Genomic DNA, 21939 nt, shown 5'->3' with positions numbered 1-21939 from the left:
GTATATTTTAGTTTAGTCGGTAAGCTGAGTGGTCAATTGAACAATATGATGCGTCATCAAAAACTATTTAAGAGAAAATAAAGGATTATTAAATAAATTTCCTTAGCTCTCCTCTATTTAAGGAGAGCTAAGGAAATTTTACATGTTTCTGACTTAATGTAAGACATTAAAATGAAATTAGAAAATATACTACCAATCTAAGAAGTAAAACTTCGTAATTTAGTAAAATATCTGCAGTGCTATTATACCAAGCAATGAAATGCAATTAAATATAAAATTCTGTTTGAATGGAAATACAGGTATTCCTCAACCTATGACCATAATTGAGCCCAAAAGTTATGGTGCTAAGTGAGAAATTTGTTAAGTAAGTTTTGTCCCATTTTAAGACTTTTCTCACCACATTTGTTAAGTGAATCACTACAGTTCCTAAATTAATTACACGTTTGTTAAATTAATCTGGTTCTCCCATTGACTTTGCTTGTCAGAAGATTGCAGAAGGAGATCGTATGATTGTGAGACATTGCAACTGTCATAAATGTGAGTCAGTTGTCAAGCATCTGAATGTAAATCATGTGACCATGGAGATGCTACAATGGTCATAAGTGTGAAAAACGCCCATAAGTCATTTTTTCAGTGCCTCAGGCAACTGATGGAGCCAGTAAGGTTCTAGAAGGTTCCAGAAGCAAATTGTGGTTATTCCTGAAGCTCTATTGCATGTTCTGGCTGAAGCCTTAATCATTGCCTAGAATGAGTGCAACAAGGGCTTTAGATAAAATTGTGCTTCTGTGGAATCTATGATTGGGAATCCTATAGAGCTCACAGGTTTTCTGAAATGCTCTGGGAGATGGAACGTCACAAGAAATGCCTATAGGAATTTTGAAGAAGCCTTTATTGGAACTTGCCTGTTGGGAAAAAAAAAGTGGCAAAGCAAGCATACTTCTATGCTAGACAACTCCCTACTAGCCCTGTTATGGATGACCATATCCCTTCTTTGTATGTAGAGGTTGGGAGAGCCCATGCAGGTTCATTGTGAAGAAGACACAATGTTGGACAAAGACTCTGCTCAGAGTTGACTTTAGTAGAACAGGTCCTACGGAAATGACAAAGGCACAATCTTGTCCAGATATTTGTACTGAGTTTCACTCAGTTAGCCTTCGGGAAGTAGACAAGTTCTTTGGAAATGAAAGCTCTGGTTCCTGTTTTAAACTTATGTTCCACCTAGTTGCTCAATGCCTTCTGTGAGTGTCATGTAGTTGGGTCTAAACAGTGCTGAATGCTCCTTTAAATAACGTGGCAGCCTGTCTTCTTCTCAATAAACTATCTTTGGATCAAAGACTACTACACAGTTTTCATCCAGTCTTCAAACCCCCCTTTTTAGGAAAAGCTGTTAAGAAAGTGGCAGATGCATAGTCTCAGGGGGTCTTGAAAAACTAGATTTCTCTTTCCAGTCAAATTCCGGACCTGTTACCACCCACCGCTATGAAAGTAAGACGGGCATATCTTTTCTAAATAAATACATTTTTCTAATATTTTATTCCCTCAATTATTTAACAATTGGGAATTTTTTGAAAACTGATATTTATAAAAGTTCAAATAAAAAACAGTTAAACAAATATAACGAAGAGAACTGTAATCACAAAATGGTATAGGATTAAAAATATATATTTTCCCTTTTTTCATTATTTACATATTGACATATCAGTCAGAGCCTTATGTTGTGAAATGAATTAAATGCATAATATAGGCCTATCATCAAAAACTACTTTTCCCCTAATTTCCTAAGACTGGAATGCAGGTAGTCCTGTACCTGTGGACTACCTCTGGAATTTAGCCCAGAATTATGGTTGTAAGGCATTGTGGTCATTATGCAGGTCACTAATGACTGTACCCAAGTTTATAAACTTTTTCTGCAGAGGTCATTAAGCAAGTACCATGGTTGTTAAGCAAATACTACAGTCATTTACTTCTAGAAGTAAACATTGGAAACTGGCAAATACAGCCAAAAATTGTGGTCATCTGACTGCAGGCATTGCCAACAGCCATAAATGGAAGCTGATTGTCAAGTACCCAAGATGCAATTAGGTGACTATGTGGAGGGTTGTTTTCCACAGTGGGTGTTTTTTCCTGGAAATAAAATGTAAACACTGGAAACTGACATTACCCAACATTATGGTCACATGACCATGGGATTCTGTAAACAGTCATAAATGCAAGCACCAAACACTAAAAATGTGATCATGCAAGCAGTACGTCCATCAGAATTTTAAAACAAGTCATAAGTAGCTATGGAAAGATCAATTGTAACTTCAAATAGCCGCTAATGGTTGTTAAGCGAGGACTACCTGTAACTTCCCTACCAATGGAAAGAGGGATAGATTCATCCTTTTCCTCCTTCACAACCACTGCTTCATGCTGAACTATGCCCATGCCCTATGTGTCACCAAGGTACTCTAATGAAAACTGATGCCACTATAATGGAATCAAAAGGAACAATATTATGGGATATGTCAATAAAGAGATAATTATGAATGAACCTGCTTGAGGTTGTTCTGTTACATTTCAGGAGGCACAGGAGGGAAAAAAAGAAATATATAGAATGTTTTTAAAATGATTTAATTTCCACAGCCACTAGTATCTAGTTCATCCGAGATTTGGAAGAGTAAAAGAACTTTATATCAATTTTCCGTAATAAAAATTGGTTATTTTTATAAAGTTCTGAAAGAAAAATCTGAATGTCTAGGTAGGTAAGATAAGAAGCTATGGTCAGTTAGGCTGGAGTGACACAAGTAATTTAGCATGCGAGATACTGTTACCCAGATACTGGCAAAATATTGTCAAAAACCAGAACCTTCAGAAGGTATCTATTCCACAAGCCAAAATTTAAATTACACTGTCAGAAAGGATTAATGAAAAACCTCTCACTATTCTATTATAGGGACATCTCTATATCATCTATCAGAGTTTTTCTGAAAGCTCAGAATATTGTCAGAATCTCTAAGAGGCTTTAACCAATACAACAAATGCTTCAGCAGAATACTTGTTTGGTTAAATCATTCCAATATCCATACCCTGATTTAATAATGCCAGCTTGTAAACTGCATAAATAATGGCTACTTTTTCTTAAATGAATAAATAATACTTAATCACAAGTAATAGTTGTCTACTATACCTAGCTTTGAAGGAATAATAAATGAATATTAAATGATAGATTTTAAAATGTGTTTAGAGGCTGTCTTAGAGTAAATGAACCACACAGCCTATCTCCATTACCAATGATTTAAAAAAAAATAAAAAAAATAAATAAGGTGAGCTACTCAGAATGTTGAAAGCATGTTTTATATCTATTTTTGCATATGTCTAATCATAAAATAACCATTTATTAGAAGCTTCATTCTTTACCCTACCTCTTACCATACATGCCTACTAAGTAATCCTACTGCATTTTATTGCATGCAATTAACTATTATGTGTTGCCTGACCTGGAAGGAAAGTGAACGATAACCAGCAGCAAGGTGGATAGGCCAATAGTGGGTTTCACTTACCGTTGCTACTGGTTCGGAACTTTGAGAGAGAGCGCGTGCATACTTCTGCGCATGCACAGAGCATCCGTGATTATGTCCGGGCGGGTGGGCGGAGCCTCCTGCTGCTGCTGCTACCGGTTCACCTGAACCGGGGCAAACCAGTAGAAAGCCACCATTGGGATAGACTCAGTTACAATGGTGGTAAATATACCACTAGAAGACCTGAAATACCGGGTTAGGGACAGATTTTCATGGAGAAAATCTATCCATATTGTTGACAACTTTACCATCAATCAAACAAACAATTAATCAATTCTCTTAATATATCCAACTCTTCCTTCATGTAACATAGTAAGGAAAAGCATTTTCTAGTGCACAGCCATTTCTCTTCTTTCAGCAAACGTTTATTGTTTGAACCAAAAGCAAACAGAAAATATAAAAATCAGATAGACAAGGAGATTATTTTATATTCAGTCTGTCCATTAAGCTGTGACTGCACATATGAAATTTTATCTTAAATTATCAGATGTAAAAGATTCAATTAAATTTTCCTGCTTAGTATAGATTAAAATAGATTAAAACTCCTTTAAAATTCTTAGTTTGAAAGAATTCCCCCCCCCCCCCGTCCTAAAAGCCAAACAGGTTTTAAAAGAACACATTCTTCTTGTTCTTTGGATGTTGAACAGATTTTCCCACATATCTGCTGAGCTGAGTCTGCCCACTGATTTCTTTTATTTTCCTTATTTTTAATTGTATTTTTAAAAGTATGAGGCAGTATTGGGAATGGACATTTTAAGAATAGTGCTGTCCTATCCCTTGCCATTATATTTATGAATGAGGTTCTGCATATATTTGTTTTTTTCAATTCTTAATTTATTAAAAGAAAAATGCATGCTCACTCGAGTTACGGTACTTTAAAGGTTGCAGTTATGGTTTAAAAGAATAATGAAAACTTTCAAAATCATTTTTATTATCAGTACCTCATTCTAAAAGGCCCAGCTAATTACATTAATATTTTCTTTTTAATCTCTATGTGATTACTATGAATTCCCCTTTATGGCACAGTATTGATTTCACCAATGAAATTAAGTCACCATCATCAAAAGTAAATTACTTACATGTGTTATAACAGTTCTTCAAATTTTTTATAGCAAAGAAAAGTAACCAGCCTAAGGAGATGAAAGGAATAATTCCTTTTTCCCAATTCTAGTATTTCAGCAGCTGCTTTATTACTTTTCCACACTTAAATTCCAAATCTACTGAACATCCATTTTCTTCATAAATGCTATAACTCAATTACATGGCCCCACTGAGCAGAGGTCAGTTGTTAATGTTACTATATATTTTCAGTGTTTTTATTATTTCTTAGTATTCAGAGAGATAATGGATGGCATTTCAGAGGTGAAATCACTGAAAAAAATAAAATGAAGGTATGAAATTAGAGTGCTATTTTATTTCCATTTCCAATACATATTGTCTGCAGTAAGATTAATACAGTAAAGGACTAGAATTAATAAATTAGGAGAAACAATATTGTTCCCCTGCAGCTGCATGGTTGCAGAGTCCACTTTTTATGTACTGTACTTACCTAAAATCAATTTATGATGCCATAAGCAGGGTTTATTTTTTCTAAATCAGCCAGCTTGTTGAAGAGCCTGATATTAATTTGGACTTAGAAGGAACATGTAGCCAAGGATACCTAGTGGCTACCATGTCTAGGACCCTTCTCTGCTCCTACCTTAACACTTTAACCGCTGCTGTAAAGTATATGAACGCTATGAATACCACAAATGATGTTTTCCCCCCATTTCAGTCTATTGCACAAATTTAATTTAAATAGTTGATTTCACTCTCTCACTTTCCAGCCATATGTGCATACATGCACCCCACTTCCTTTCATGCAAGATTTTCATTGATCTTTCGTTTCTTCTAGTGGAAACCTGGGAATATGCACACGGGGTTCATAGGAAAGAAGTGGAAAATTAAATTTATTTGATTATCAACACCCCTATCATCCTATTAATAACCGTGAAGTCAGTACATTTCTTCATTTCATGATCAGTAGAAATAATTTGAAAGCCAGCAGCGGAAAGGAGAATAGCAATCTTCCCTTATTCTCTTTTTTTCCCACCTCGTTACATGATATAAGAAGTATAAACCCGTCGCTTACAGAAAGCAATGAAGAGGTGAATCGGGGCAGAGAGAGAAAAAAAGGGACAGACAATTCAGGGCTGCAAGAGTTTTCCTCAATACTGCATTTGCTTCTTACCTCTTGATCGGGTTGTACAAGAATATCAATCAACAGATAATCGTTAACAATAAAAAATAAAATAAAGAAGGAAGAATCAAAACCAAATAATGCTCCTTCTCAGTGATCAAATCCAAATTTTTTTACTACCAGTTCTGTGGGCGTGGCTTGGTGGGCTTGGTTTGGTGGGCATGGCAGGAGAAGGATACTGCAAAATCTCCATTCCCACCCCACTCCAGGGGAAGGATACTGCAAAATCTCTATTCCCACCCCATTCTGGGACGAGCCAGAGGTGGTATTTGCTAGTTCTCCGAACTGCTCAAAATTTCTGCTACTGGTTCTCCAAAACTGTCAGAACCTGCTAGATTTCACCCCTGCTCCTTCTGGTATTACTCCTCTCTACAGATTGATAAGAGAGGAAAATTGTGGGAAATACAATGGGAAAAAAAGATTGAAAAAAGTGGAAGCAATGGAAACATGGGGGGGGGGGAGCCCGCAAAATGTGGGGAAGGGGATAAAAAGCAGATGGGGTGGGATGAAAAAGAAAAAGGCAACAGGCCCAGAAGAGCCATGTAAGGAATAAAAAGGACTTGTGACCAGGATAGAAAGTTGTGATGATACAGAATTGGTGAGAGCTCAGTAACAGAAATGAGGAAGGAAAGTCAGAGGAGGCAACCAAGAGAGAAAGTTAGCAGATTGACAGTGTGCATGCTATCAATATCCTAGAAAGAATCAAGAGAAAAGCAATAAAGGTGATAAAGGGGTCTGGAGGCTAATCCTAACACAATTATTTTATTTAGGGGCATCCTTAGAAAGCTCTGCTCAAAGATAAGCATTTTGTTTTGTCATGTTTGTACTGTTGGATAAACCTTTTATCAACTATATCTTATGAGAGCTGTAATGATGAAAATAGAGGGCACAAAGTATGCTTGGCTTATTTCTATGTACTTGGTCTTAAAGGAACATTCCCGAAACATAAAGGGTAAAAAAACAAGAAAGAATTGGATGTATTCAAAACCATGCTACCTTTTACAGTGTATTTTCAGCTAATGAAAACAAACAAAAATTTATTTACTGCATATAAAGGCAATTTGTGCTTATTCACATTGTTCTGTTTCTTTTCTCTTCCACAATATTTTACTATTTTTATATACCATTAGTAAAACTGAGGTAGCTAACTTAAATATTCACAAAAGAATGGGAATCAAAACCCAAATTCTCTCTACAGATCTTAGAGGGGAAATTGTGGGAAATACAATTTTGGGGAAAACTTGAGAAAGGTGGAAGCAATGGAATCATGGGGAAAGCCAGCAAAATATGGGGTGGAGATAAAAAGCAACTAAATATTTTAAGATTGAATATTCAAAAAAGAAAGAAAAAGGATTGATGATACTACTACTACTACAAAAAAAAGTCCTGGTATGGGTCAGGATTAATTAGCCACAATCTAGTTACTATTGTTTCTAGCTCACTGAAGCACAGCTGATCAGCAACAGTTTTCAAGAGAGTACATGTCCATGGGTTACTATAATCCTTCTGCTGCTGCTTTAGTGAATGCCAGAAACAGCATCTGGCTGTGAATTCATGTTTGTAGAAACCCCATTTCGCAGTGACGAACTGCCTATAACTGAAATGAAAGCTTACAATACTAGGTCTGCAAAACAAAAACAAAACAACTGTTTGCTATGGAAGAGGTCAGTCTAATGAATTATTGATTTAATCAATATGCCAATTAGGACAATAATCAGAAGCAAATTCGTAATGTATTAGGTATGTTCCAGTTTCATAGTTTTAGAATGTGGCCTTGAAGAGTATTGTTTTTGTAAGTTGACGGGTACAGAACGTAGTTATGAATAACCTTTTGGATGAGAAACAACTCAAAAACTATTGGTTTAGTTAGCAATGAGACACTAGGTACAATTATTTTTTAATTGTTTTTTCTCCAAGTTAAGGAGATTCTGCCACTCTGCAGAATCTGTCTACTTTATTCTTAAATATTAGTGTGGTTTATAATATGCAGTAAAACTAGTGTAATGAGTTTAATAATCACGATGATTACATCTGCTTTTAATAAACACTTTAAAAATTAAATACTTTCAATAATTGTAGCTGAATATAAATTAATCCCAATGAATCATTTAATCTAAGCAACAGTTATTCAATTTTCATATTTCAGTAGCTTTTAATTTTAACTTGACAAATGAAGTTAAATTATAATACAATTAATACCGGTAAATATATTTAATCTGACAAATGAAAATAAAATTATATGACATCCTATAATACCGCTAGTTGAATACATTTCAATGTAAGTGGAATGTCATTTTAAACAGTCAATTTTTCTTCTAATATTCTAATATTTCAAAATGTCTGTTTTAATAACATAAATACAAGAAATATTAAGTTACTTTCTCATATTCCTCAAAAACTAGTGATATCAAGAATACTTCCTTAAGAGATTGACTGGGATCTCAAATTTATCTCAAGCTTATCAATTGACCAGCGACATGTGTAGTTCAAGTTCTATCCAACCCAGGCAGGGAAATAATTGGTTGAGAATAAGCATCATAAGTAATGGTACTCTCAGTTAAATTTTCTTCTCAAGATTTCACAAATTTCAAATAACACTGTCAACAATATTGCCCTTTCAAATCTTCCAATGGCTGATCTGAGTTTGAAATATTTAAGATTTTTGTTGCCATCACTAGAAAGCTGATGTTCCTTGGTGTTCTATAATCACCTAATGGTTGGGGAGATATTCGTTCTTCAGCAAATTAAGAGCTCTACTATCTCTTTAAATATAAGTTAAAGCTGGTCTCCAGAATTCTGAATTAAAACTTCATTTACTTATACTTTTACTTATAAACACACCTATATATACATACATACATCTAGAGATAGATAGATAGATAGATAGATAGATAGATAGATAGATAGATAGATAGATCAGTCTATGTATCAGCTGTGAAATTCTGCCATTCCCACCAACTTTTACAAATTCTCACTTAATTTTGCCATTTCCAGTCTGGTACAATTCATGCCTCCTGTATTTTTCCATTTGAATGCCTCACCTCATCCAGTTCGCATAGGAAGTATCTTTCATTTTTAAAACTATTTTGAGAATTGTCTCTAGTATTTGAGAACCACTTCTTGTTGACTCTTCACAGAGGTCTCCATTTTGATATTTTTCCACTTGCTGCCTAAATTGAATCTTCCTCAGTAAGTTATTCCGCCTCTGTAGCCTGTTTAATGAATATTATAAATAAATGAACCCAACAGCTTCAATCAATACATAATAGCTACATGATAAAACTGGTAGCAATGTGGGGTTGAACTCTGCTCCTAATAACTGCATGGAAAAATACCTGCATCAAAAGCAAAGTCTACTTATAGTGAAATCAAGGTTCAGATTTTTGTCCCTCTTTTTTGTTCCTATCTGATCAATGAGCTGACAGTCACCCTCTTTTGGTCAGAAGGCATTAGTTCCATCTATTTCATCTTCTGGTAATGTCTCACAGGCTGTTTGCTGGTAAACCATGTAAGAACTTTTGCATTCAGACTTATTTTGGTCCTGGTCTGTTGGTTGTTTTTTCTTGCAGCTCACAGCACTTTTATTAACTATCTTCACAACCATAAATTCAAAGACATCTTTTTTTCTCTTCTCTCACTTTCTCAGTGTTCAGCTTTCATAGACTTATATTGCCACAGAAAGCCTACAGCTGTACTATTCTGATCTCTGTTGTCATTGAAATGTCCTTATCTTTCATGATCTTCTTTAAGTTTGTTACTGCCTTCATCCCTAGGATTAATCTATGTTTATTTCTCCAGCCACATTGTCCATCTTTATTTAAACTCTCTATATCTCTTCATCATCTTCACTTTGCCATCAATACTAAATTCATTAAACTTGTCAGTTGTCAGAGTAGCACTAAAATTATGTTCCAAAATTCTAATACAAAACACTGGACACAAAACTGTGCAATGCCAGGTCCTGTACATAGCTATGGAATCATATTACTTAATGTAAAAAAAATAAAATAAACAAGAGATTACAATTTATAAATGTTTTGAAAAGTAACAAGCATCAATAGCTGAAATGAAGAATTCTAAAGCAGTTTTTTTTAAAAGGAATAAGTAAATTGGAATGAGAATAATGGATGGAATGCACATATTAATATAACCACATGGGATCATGTCTATCCAAATTCATTTTAAGACATTATGAGACATGCTTCTTTGCAAGTTCCATATTCCAAAAGCTTTCTTTTCCATACTTTGCTGTACCAAATACTGTGCTTTTGTCCTATCTACGGACACCACAACAAGGACATTTTAAAAATGAACTGTTATATATGAACCTGAGGAATATGAACAAAATAGCCACTGAAAAAAATCACATCCAGGAATTGATTTGTAATTTTGAACAATTAAACAAATTAGTAACACAGGATTGTGTTTGCAACTGTATACTATTATTCTCACATTTCCTGGTTTGAACTCAGCAAAAAGAATTTAGGTATTCAAACATGCAGTTTCCAGAGATCATGTGATCACTTTTGTAGCCTTCTGACAAGCAAATCAATAGGAAAGCCAGATTCACTTAACAACTGTGTTACTAATTTAACTGCAATGATTTACTTAACTGTAGCAAGAAGAGCATAAAATGCTACAAAATTCACTTAACAAATGTCTCAATTCACAACATAAATTTTGGGGTCAATTGTGGTCATATGTCAAAGACTACCTGTATACTGGGCAATCCTACTACTCCACTTTGGTTGGCTTCTACATCTATATTAGGAGAGAAGCACTGAAGATACACAGAGTATAGGTATAGAAAACTCTCTCATGTGAACTGGATGTGTAATCTGATGTAGAGTCAGATTTCATAAAATAGTTTTCCAGAGTTCAGCCACTCCCTCTTCAGATCTTCCCAGAATGCCTGTCAGTATTTTAATAGTCTGTGACCAACAGTGACTGTTGGGCTGTTCACTGAATGTCAAAAAGTATGATACATAAACTGTTACTTGATGAAAAAGAAACTACAGGAGAAATTGGAGAACAGAAATAGACAAAACTATTATGATTTTTTAAAAAATGTGCAGTTATCAATGAAAATGTTCACGTGCATAAGATGTTAATTTTGACTCAGAAGATTTTATGCCCATCATTGATCAGACCTAGTTTTATTCTGTATTTATATACTATGCCATCATGAAAAAAATATGTCCTCAATGATTGATGTACTAAGACAATTGAACAAATCATGTTAGTTTTTGTCAGGGTTTTTTTTCCTACATGCTTAGTAATTAGCATGCTATTTGAAAATTAGAGCCCTGATGATGAGATAATTTCAGGAAGAGGAATCGTAAATCCAAAGTTCTATGCTTTAAAAGAAAAAAAATCCAATAAATTACTTTTCCTGAACACTACATAAATTTCATCTTTATTGATGCTTTTCTGAGAATATTAAATTTAGCTCCCTAGTGACTCCCTCAACCCAGAAAAGGAGAACAGCAAGCTACAATTTGCATTGCAAAAGTAAAAAGAAACATTTTGCCAATACTAAGGAAAAAAATGGTAAGAAGCTTGAATCACTACAGTAATTAAGCTGCTCTGCCCAGCTGAATTTTATTTGCATGGGAAGCAGTAGGGGCATCTTCCATATTAATTTTTGGGGCAGGGTATGAAGAAACCTGACAACATTGTACATACATATTATTTTTAGAAAACTTTCAAAAAACGTTTTGTAGAAACATTTGTAGAAAATTGCAGTGGCTTTGTCAAATCAAATGAATTACTCAGAAGACAAGATAATGTGGAAAGGATTCATGGAAGCACTCAAGAACTGCTTCCATGGTGTGTTTGGGCAAAGTTCATTTTTTTCTAAGAATTGGTTTAAATTATTAATACATTATTTTACTACCTAACGCTTTACAAAGCTTCATTAGACTAAAAGACAATTTAAGGAATATGTTGATATGGCACTTGGGTAGTATTAGATTAGATGTCTGTTCAATTAATAAGCAAACATTCCATGTGTCAGGGACCAGTAATGATTGTAGAGGTGTACATAATGTCAAATGATTTACTTTTTTAAAAAATTGCTGAGTGTGCCACAGAAGCACATAGAATTATATACCAGAAGTTATGAACACAGATAGTTTATGAAATGATGCAAAGAAAGAGGCTGAAAATACAAACACATGTATATTAAGATATACATGAAAACAATTGCCGAAAAAATAGTAAAAAGGAATTTTATAATGTGTAAAGACAAAAAAAAAAAAAGATGTCTATGGAGATTCTCAGTCATCTAGGTCATGGTTGACACACACACCCCAAAAAAAGCACCTTTGGGACAAAAAAAAGTTATATTTAAAGAATACTAAAGAGCAAGGAACAATTAACAATAAAAGACAGAAAAATGAAAATGGTTTTGATGGAAACTTTTTGGAAGTGAATGGAAAGGGCTAAATAAGAAGTCTCTAGCATAGTAAATAGAATTAAACATTGGGGGGGAAAGAATGAAATAATTTAAGATGAACTGAAATAAGGAAACTCTAAGAGGAGAATTTCAGAGAGTTTAGGGAACAATTCTGACATGTCAAAAATGGTACAAATGCTAGTACTTGAAGAAAAAATGGTGAAAAGGAAGTGAAAATGTTGATGGTACATTTATATGGTACAACTTAAAAAATTCTAAAATACATGTATGATTTATGGGGTGGCTTGACATTTTAAAAATTGTCATTACTCTCCTCTTATTATGATTCGTCAGAGTCAGCCAGATATTCAGACTGGATTTAGCCACCTTTCAAGTCCTTTTTAAGGACCTGGGATAGGCCATGTTCATGTCTTATGGTTTTAGAGGTATTGTTACAGAATGTAAAGCTGCCTTTTATTATTACTAGCTTGTTTAGTGGAACTGGAAAGGTATCTCGCAAAATTCGGATGGAAATATGACAACGAGCTAAAAGGGGGAAATGTAGTCTGATTTTGTGCTGGACATGTACATACCAGATTTCTATTTTTCAGTAAGTTACTCAAAAAATTGTCAATATGAGAAAGAGTTTATTGTTTGCTTTCTGATATAGAAAAGTTAATAAAGTGAATAGCTTGAATTCACTTAACTCCACCACCACCACCACCCCGCCTTCACATATACACTTTCTGTGAAAAAACAAGACTTCTAAACAGGTTTTATTGATTTGAAAAACAATAAAACCTGTTTAGGAGTCTTGCTTTTTCACAGGTAATATTTCAATGAAACAAGATAATGAGGATGAGGTACCACACAAAATTACTGCTGCCTGGCTGATAACTGAGCACTCAACTATGTGTCAAAGAGTTGTGACTCATTATGGAATTCTATACAAGACATTTCTGATATCGTCTTTACTAGGTTTTAGATGCCACTCACCAAAACAGATAGTCTGTTAATGTTCCATTTACTCTTTTGCTTCTAAGATTTTTTGCTAGCTGTTGATTATATGATTAATTGAGATAGTTCTAACTTCCGCGTCTTTCATTTAAATATCTTAAAATGTTTTTTTTTTAAATCCAAGTCTTACAAATAAGTTTTTAAAATTCAATTTTAAGGAATTTAAATTCATAATGACCCACTTATTTTTAAAAAAGATACCTAAGAATTAGGAGAAGGAATGGTATTATGTTGGTGACCACCTTTAAAGCACTCCATGGCTTAGGGCCGGGGTACTTACGAGACCGCCTTCTGCCACCAATAGCCTCCCACCGGCCAGTACGCTCGCACAGAGTGGGCCTCCTCAGGGTGCCGTCCGCCAGACAATGTCGGCTGGCGACTCCCAGGGAGAGCGCCTTCTCTGTGGCAGCGCCCACCCTCTGGAACAACCTCTCCCCAGAGATACATACAATAACAGACCTCTGGATTTTTCGTCGGGCTCTGAAAACCCATTTATTTCAACTAGCTGGGCTGGCTTAAGTTAAATTTTAAATTGATTTTAAATTGGGTTGTTTTAATTTACGGCCAAAATATTTAATTATTTTAAACTGCTTTTAAATTTTGTATGTTCTTTTTTTACTTTGGCTCTTCACCGCCCTGAATCCTATTTGGAGAAGGGTGGTATAGAAATAGGAACAAATAAAAAAAAAAATTATCTTATATTTGCCAAGTTATTACATGAATAGATGGAAATGGAAATAAATGTAGTTCTCACTGATGGAAAGTCTTCTATATTAAACTGACAATTGGCTGTTTTGGAGAAATACAATTTTGAATTGAATTCTTATTGTAACTCCTAAACAATGCTATTTTCTTTCCACTTCTGAGGTTACTTCATCCCGTTCTCTCATCTGCATTCAGGTTTGATATCCCTTTTCTCTTTCCTTCCCTATCCAATACAGGTGCTCCTTTCACTTTCCCCATTTCTCTCTCTCCTCCTCCCACCCATATCTTTTGTGCTGTTTCTACTGGAAGAAAGTACAGGTACTATGTATGCATGTTTCTATTTTTCTTGTGTGTTACTGTCTTTTGTGTAAGAAAAATAATGTTTTTTGAGGATCTTGATATTGCCTGGAATAAGGAGGAATCAATGTCCATGGGTCAAATTATGCCGATGCAGCCTCTTTCTGTTTATAGATTATATGGATTTCCCTTGTTCTCTGAGGAGCTCTGGAAGATGAAATGAGGAGAAGATGGCTAGACTACAGCAATGCTGGAGAAAAATATGGAATCAATCCATCTGAACATGGGTAAGAGCCTTTCTTTAGGGGCTGCAATAAAAACAGCAAAATGTAATCATTTTTCCACTTGTCCACCAATAGCTGTCCGGTGGTCTTGTAACTCACAGTAACTCACTCCTAGAGAAGGAGGGACTGGAGGAACATCTACCAGATGGTGTGAAAACTACTCTAGGTATTTGTTGGATAAAACACTCAGATTCAAAGTGCAGACTAGCTGTGCAGATTCCTTGGTGATGATTGGGGCATGTCTGGTGTCGTTATTTGGGATAAGTATGAACTTGTTATCTGAAGGAAGTAGACAGGATCCTCAATATTGTATGTGTATTAATTTAATTCATTTTGTGGCATCAGAATCTCTTTCCCTCCTCGTTGATATCATACAACTGGATATACAGTAAGTGATGGCAAATGCTTCCTTGAGGGAGAGAATGGCAATTCTAGACCTTAAAGAGTCCCTTTTCAAAAATCCTTTATTGGGTCCAATAATAATAGACAATTTTGTCTTGTTTCCAACCTTTCTCCTTCGGGAAGATTATTGAGAAGGTATTATGCTTGCAACTACAGAGGAACCTAGATGAAAAGGATTATCTGGATGTATTTCATACTGGGATAGAGCACTGAAACAGCATTGACAATCTTTTCTGATGACTTCTGGTGGGACCAGGATGTAGGTAGTATATTAATTCTAGCCCTTAATCGCTCTGTGACTTTTTATACCATGTCCATAGTAACTTTTCGAATCATTTTGAGATCTAAGAGTGGGGTGTGTGTGATGTTACATTGGTTCTTCTCTTTCATTTATGACAATTTCAGTCAATGATCGTAGGAAAAGAGAAATCTAACCCAGGGACTCATATTGTATGGTTCTCCAAGGAACTATTTTCTATCTAATCTTATTTAACATCTTTATGAAATCACTGGCATCAAACATTGATTATGGGGTCAAGGCTGATGACACTCAAACATCTCCACTTCACAGCAGTGGATTCTTTCCCAGTCGCTAGAGGCTGTGGAATATCTGGATGAGGTGACATAGTAGCTAACTCCATGCTGTGGAGTGGCTAACATGAAGTGACCAAGTATCTGTGGAGTTCTGGATAGGGAAACATAAACTTTGACTCAATCCTTATAAGATCAAATGGCTGTTTGGTTTTAGGGACTCTGGTTCTGGGGACTCTTCATTTTTGGTTCTGCATAGGATCACACTTCCCTAAATAGCACTGTGACATGGCCTCCTCTTGGTGCCTCTGGAAGACCAGATATTATGGACAGGAAGGTTTTTGCACAACACCCTCTTGTGTTCTATCCGCAACCATTCCTGGATTAGACACGTAAAAATGTTCACTCATACCCTAGTAACCTACTATACTACAATATCCTCTACAGAGGTCTGCCTTTGAAAACCATCAGGAAACTATAGAGGTACATAATGCATTGACATGAGTAGTTATAGAACAGTGATGGCTAAACTTTTTGCCATTGCGTGCCAGGAGGGGGGCACGGGGGAGGTTCGCACACACACGTGCACACACCCATAATTCTATGCGTCTCACCCTGCATATGTGCAACCCCCACTTCCCCCTGCTCCTGGCAAGCAATGGCCTGGTAGGCCCATTTTTCTTTCTCACCTGGCTCCAGATCCTCTCTATGCATCTGGGGAGGGCAAAAACAGCCTTCCCCACCCCCTCAGAGGCCCTCCAAGGCCTGAAATGGCCCATTTCCCAATTCCCGGTTGGACAGGAAGTGACTTTTTTGCCGTCCCCAACCTCCAGAGACTCCTAGAGAGGAAGGGGCCTGGGGAGGTGGAGAAAGCTGTTTTCACCCTCCCCAGATGCATAGAGAGGATCTGGAGCCAGGTGAGAAAGAAAAATGAGCCTTCTCCCCCCCTCCAGGCCCTCTGGAGGCAGGAAACAGCCTGTTTCCCTACTTCTGGTGGGCCCAGAAGGCCCGAAAATCAGCTGGAAAATCATGCCAGGGCTGAGCTGGCATGCCCACTGATATGGCTACACATGCCATAGGTTCACCATCATGGTTATAGAAGATAAAATAGAGCTGGAACAATTGCACAATACAACTAACCAGACAACTTTTCTTGGTCACCTATTGTTTGGGACTGTTTAATTTAGAAACAAAGTAACTGAGGAAAGACATGACTGACATATATAAAGTCAACCAAATATGGAGAAAGCAGAAAAGAAGAACTTCTTTTCCTTTCTCAAAATAACAGAGGTCGGAGTCTTCCAAAGAAAAAAGGTTATAATAAAACAGAAGGGAAAAAATACTCCCTTTACACAGGCCATTTATTTATATGAATTAACTAGGGAAATTAATTACCTCAAAAGATGCTGCTAGCCAATGACCTGAATGGTTTTAAAACAGAATTAGATAAATTCATGACTGACCTGCTAGTCTTGAAGACCTAATATTATCTCTAAGCAGAGGCCAGCTTGTCTCCAAATACTAGGTGTAGAAGAGGATATTTTTCTAGTTCCTGCTTGTAATCACATCAAACATATCTACTTGGCCACTGTGAGAAATAAAAATCTGGACTAAAATATTATTTGGCCTGATCTAGCTGTTTTTTATTCCTATGACCACCAAAGAAAATAAATAAATAAATGAAAGCTGTTTCACAGAGAAATATTTCATGAAAAACTATCAACCCAGAACTACCTAATAGGCTGAAATTGGCTAGTTTTATCAACTAGTGTTATTCTAAAAATATGTTACCAAAATCAAAAACCTGTCAGAACTCACAATAGATAATAACCATTTGCTGTTTTAATAAAATGTAACAAAACTTTGAAAATAACTTGCAAAGAAAATAAAAATCCTAAAGTACTTTATTATAGCATTTCCTGTTTAAATCTGATGGTGGTTCTCAATACAATATATTCTCTATATTCAAAGTCCTGATAAAAAGAAAAAGAAAAATTCTACATAATTCGATAAGCAAAGTTTAAACCTCCTTAAAAGAAGCAGGATAATTCACTCTCATTTTTCCAAAGTTTTATCCAATGAGTTCATGACATTCTCATTTAAAATTTGAAAAGTAAAAAGTTTTAAAAATAGCCCTTTAAGAATAAATTTTACCTTTTTGTCTCCACTTTTAAAATGTATAATTGCATAAATGTGCTATATCAGAGATAATTACATACTGGTAGAAGTGTTAAAAATGTCTTTGGTTTCACCTTAAGCATAAGCATTCCAGCTGGTCATTAACAGCTGGAACAGGCCCAATTTCTTTACTGTCATTGATCCATACACATGTACAATTTGAGAGTTTGCTCTTTTAGAAATTTAATTCACTTTCCCATTGTTATACCAGGGAAAGAGCTCCCCCCCAAAATCCCCCCAAAAAAATCCAAAGTTATTCTGAACACTTTTTTATTTATAAACAATACTATGTAGTTAAATGCAAAATTAAGTTTCAGTCTATCAAATAGATTTCATTATTTGAAGGGATACTTTAAAACTGAGCTTCAAACTACATTATAATATCTGACTTCCAGGAAATTATTAGTAATAAGTAAAAATGACAATCTTGGCAGAGTGGCCAAAATTTAAGTCTCCGCATATTCATTCATTATAATTAATTAAATGTATGAAATAAGTTATACATTATAGTTCCTAATTTTTAGAGATCAGGTCAACAATTACTTATGCTGAACACCAACTTTAATGTGTATTGATCACCACTGTACTTCTACTGTAAAAAAAAAAAAAGAATCCTCAGTTTAGTTGTTTAAGTGATTCCTATGACAGCTTATATTTGGAGTTATTCCAAAATCAAAGTTCCTGGAAAAAATTACAAACAGGATGCTAAATTTCTATTAATAATTTATTCACAAAATACTATTTTATTATAGAGACTTTAAATGATTTACAAGCTCCCACTTAATATGATAAAGTCCTAGTAAAGAGTGCATGCATTAATATAGTAACTACTTCAGGAAAGATATAGGAAAATATGTATAGGAAAATATGGTAGGCCACTTGATCAAGTGGCCCTACCGTAACACAAACAAGTCTACCTCCCAGTGTGTCAACAGACTCAGTCAAGCAGCTTCCTATCCCACCCCACATCTTTCCATTGTTCATTGAAAAAGCAAGAATACAGCTTGGAGAAGATCATGTGTAAACAAAGCAGATCTAATGAATTTCTCATTAAAAAGGAGATCTCATCTTCTAATTAATTGGCAAGTTAATTGCCCAAATTCAATAGTAATCCTAGACTTAGAACCTAGGTGCTACATTACACAGAAGTCTTCACACTCTACAACCCAGCCTCAGATTTGTCAGTTCTGCTTGATTTGTTCAAATAGTGTATTCCACAACAGCTGTTAGAAATAATACATTGGAACAGCTGCTGTGACAGACACAAAGGACCTGGAATTTTAATTGGCCTCAACATTGCACTTTTTGTTTTCCAAAACTCAAAAAAAATAATATCCAAGGAATTGAAAAATGCCTAATAAAACTAGGTGATGTTTGCTTTCTGGTAAGGTAAGGTTTTATTTTGGCTTACAATTTTGCTACACTTGACTCCTTGAAATGACTGATCACACACAAATAAAAAATGACCGACCACACACAAATAGTGGGAATTTCCAAGTGAATAAGAGCAAAGGAAACTAAAGAAGGAAGTCTGTAGATAACCTTTTTAAACCCTGGCTGAGAGACAAGAGAATCCTACGGTGCCTCAAGATGGACTCCAAAGAGCTTTATCTGAAGCCTTCTGAATATGCCAACAAACTATTCCTTCACAGTAAATTGAATTAATCCTGTGTACTGTAACTGCTGCAAAGATTAAAATACCTTTTTTTACTGGAAATGTCATTTGATCTCCTGTCTGGAAAAAGGGTAACTAACCAAGTTGTGGGAGGATGTTTTGATGTCTAGAATATTTTTGCTCCTTACAATAAATACTACATAGGATTCAACTCAAACTGAAAACCATTTATAGGCTACAACTTAATTCACAAATTTATTGCATATGCAAAACAGGATTTTGTATCAGAATTTTTAATCATTTACAGTTCTATATCGCAATTTATACAGTGTTGAACATGGTCTTTGATATTTATTCTTAGCTTAGAGCTTAACAGTGTAATATAATATATTCAATTATTTACAACAGGTTCATAATAAACTGGAAAACTGTAACATTGGTGATATTTGAAAATGTTTGTTTACATGTAATTTATTTTTTATCCTTTCTTCCAACTTTTAAAATGGCTGGTTGTATACTTTCTTCAATGCTGTATAAAACTATAAATAAAATATAACAAAACTGTTCATTATGATCAGCCTAGGGCTTTGGGGTTTTGTTTTGGGTTTATTCAATAGGGGTACAAAAAGAGAGTAGAGAAAGCAGTCTTACTTTCAGCATCTGCACAAAGTAGGAAGCATAGGAGCACTACTATTGGCCTGGCTATGTGCATCATCTGACAGCTTGGCACCAGCATGCTTCGACAGCTTTGGTCACTGGCTTAGAAGCCACTGCGAGTATCTCCAACCTGAAATTCCAGATGAAGAACTTTCAAAGCCTGAGAGGAGCAAGAAATAAAACAAAAGAGAGACAGAGAGACAGAGACAGAGAGAGAGAGAGAGAGAGAGAGAGAAAGAGAAAGACAAACGTTCAGAATGCTTTGCTTTTCCCCCTCCAAATTCACCCACAAAACATAGTATTAACAATAAAGGTAAAGTGAATGCTCTGGAGATCAAGATTAGCCTTGCAAAATAAATTAAAAACTGTACATTTTAACAGCATTTATAAAAAGTCCAAAACAAAAATAATTATTTCCCAAGGCATCCTGTAAACTATACTGGGATTAATGATTCCTATGTGCTAGGAAATACTTTCTTTTCTTAGAAACATGAGACGGAGTTATTTCTAATGATATCCTCGTTTAATACTTAACTGAATAAAGCATATGGATCCTTTAAAGTAACATTTAGAAAGAATCAACTTCCAGAACAAAACTCTGGTAAAAACAAAATGTCAGAGGGTGATTTATTTACATCAAATAAGAATGAAAGGGCCAAATCTGCTTCTGCTCCTAAAGTACTATCTGCAACAGTAGGACATTGGCATTTGTGTATTAATTTAACAACTGTGTCTCTGATTGTAGCATCTTATCATTCTTCTATATATTAAAGCAAACTTTCTGTTTTGTCTCTGGTTTAGTACTATATGTAAATTATGTAATTCATAATTAAATTATAAATAAATATCCCATATTCTGGATCAGTTTAATTTTATATCATATATGAACTAATGAATAATAGAGAGTGAACATCTGCTATTAAGAAGAAATAAATTTTGCTCTGCTTTAACTGTATTAGCAATAAACATGGAAATGTATGCCCCCTTGGAGAAAATTTTAGCTATATCTCAAAACAGAATTCTTGCACTAATTGTTCCACAATTATAGCTTCTAAAAGTAGTAAGAGACACTGTTTGGCAGCTTTGAAATGAGCACAATATAAAGAGAAAAACATTATAATAACACAAAAATATATTCACTGCATGCCAAAAAAATGTAAAAGGAATAAACAATAATAATGATAATAGCAGCACACCTTTGCATATTCATAAGCAACATTTTTAAAAAAACTGCTTTATGGTACAGAACAATATTTTGAAAAATCTATTTGAGGAAAGAACAAGAGAAGCAGATGTTACAAATGCACTACCATAAAACTCTTTCAAATGATATTCCTGATTTGATTGTTACTATCCAAAAGCGAATTTAAGAGGCATAAGCAATGTACTAAAAGTACCGGCTTTCTGTTTTCTTTGCTACCCACTTTGTGCCAGCCTTTCAAGTGACAGCAAAGTCCATGAGACATCATTCCTGTCGGATTCAATTTGTCTCTGTGCAAGCATAGAAGAACCAAATGCTGCAGCAATGACTCCACTCTTATCACATAAGATGGAAAAGTGTTTTTGCATGAATTCATTTGACAAAGTGATAACAAAGGATCAAACTACTTTCAGATTCTTATGGTATTTTGGGTTTTAAAAAAGCTCTTGTATCTCAATATCAGCTGAACAATTTTCAAGCTAGGCCTTTATAGAATCTACATAGGTCTTAATGATCAAATAAATGGCTCAGGAAAGTAATGAAGAAAAAAATTGTGAGCTGCATCATTTCCAAATATGTTATTACTCTAAGGTAGCAATGAAAAAGGCATTTTGTTCATATAGTTGAAATGTGCAATCAGGTTTTGGTGGCAAATGAAAGGGACGTAATATAAAATATGTTCTGCCTACCTTTTAGTTTCTTGTTTTCAGCTGAATGTATTTAGCTTATAGTCAGAACTTGTGGGAGGGAGGACAGTGTACAATCTCACACTCTGAAATGAATTATTAAAACATTTCTCCCATTTTCCATGTATTTCAATATGCTATATTTTTAGAGTGTGAAATAGGCAAGAGAA

At 35.0% G+C, this 21939-nt stretch overlaps 1 protein-coding gene across 1 annotated transcript in view; it reads right to left on the bottom strand.

Moving 5' to 3' along the window:
* PTPRD (protein tyrosine phosphatase receptor type D) overlaps positions 1 to 19961 on the bottom strand; it is a 280660-nt gene extending 260699 nt beyond the window's left edge. The window contains exon 1 of the mRNA XM_070935556.1: positions 19877 to 19961. Within this exon, the coding sequence (XP_070791657.1) occupies positions 19877 to 19961 (85 nt within the window). The remainder of the gene's footprint in view (positions 1 to 19876) is intronic.
* Positions 19962 to 21939: the final 1978 nt, after the last annotated feature.

The sequence above is a fragment of the Pituophis catenifer genome, unplaced genomic scaffold, assembly GCF_029215685.1.
Source record: "Pituophis catenifer annectens isolate HBS135680 unplaced genomic scaffold, rPitCat1.0.hap2 SCAF_2, whole genome shotgun sequence".
Taxonomy (NCBI): Eukaryota; Metazoa; Chordata; class Lepidosauria; order Squamata; family Colubridae; genus Pituophis; species Pituophis catenifer.
This window is presented reverse-complemented; position numbering and strand designations above follow the sequence as displayed.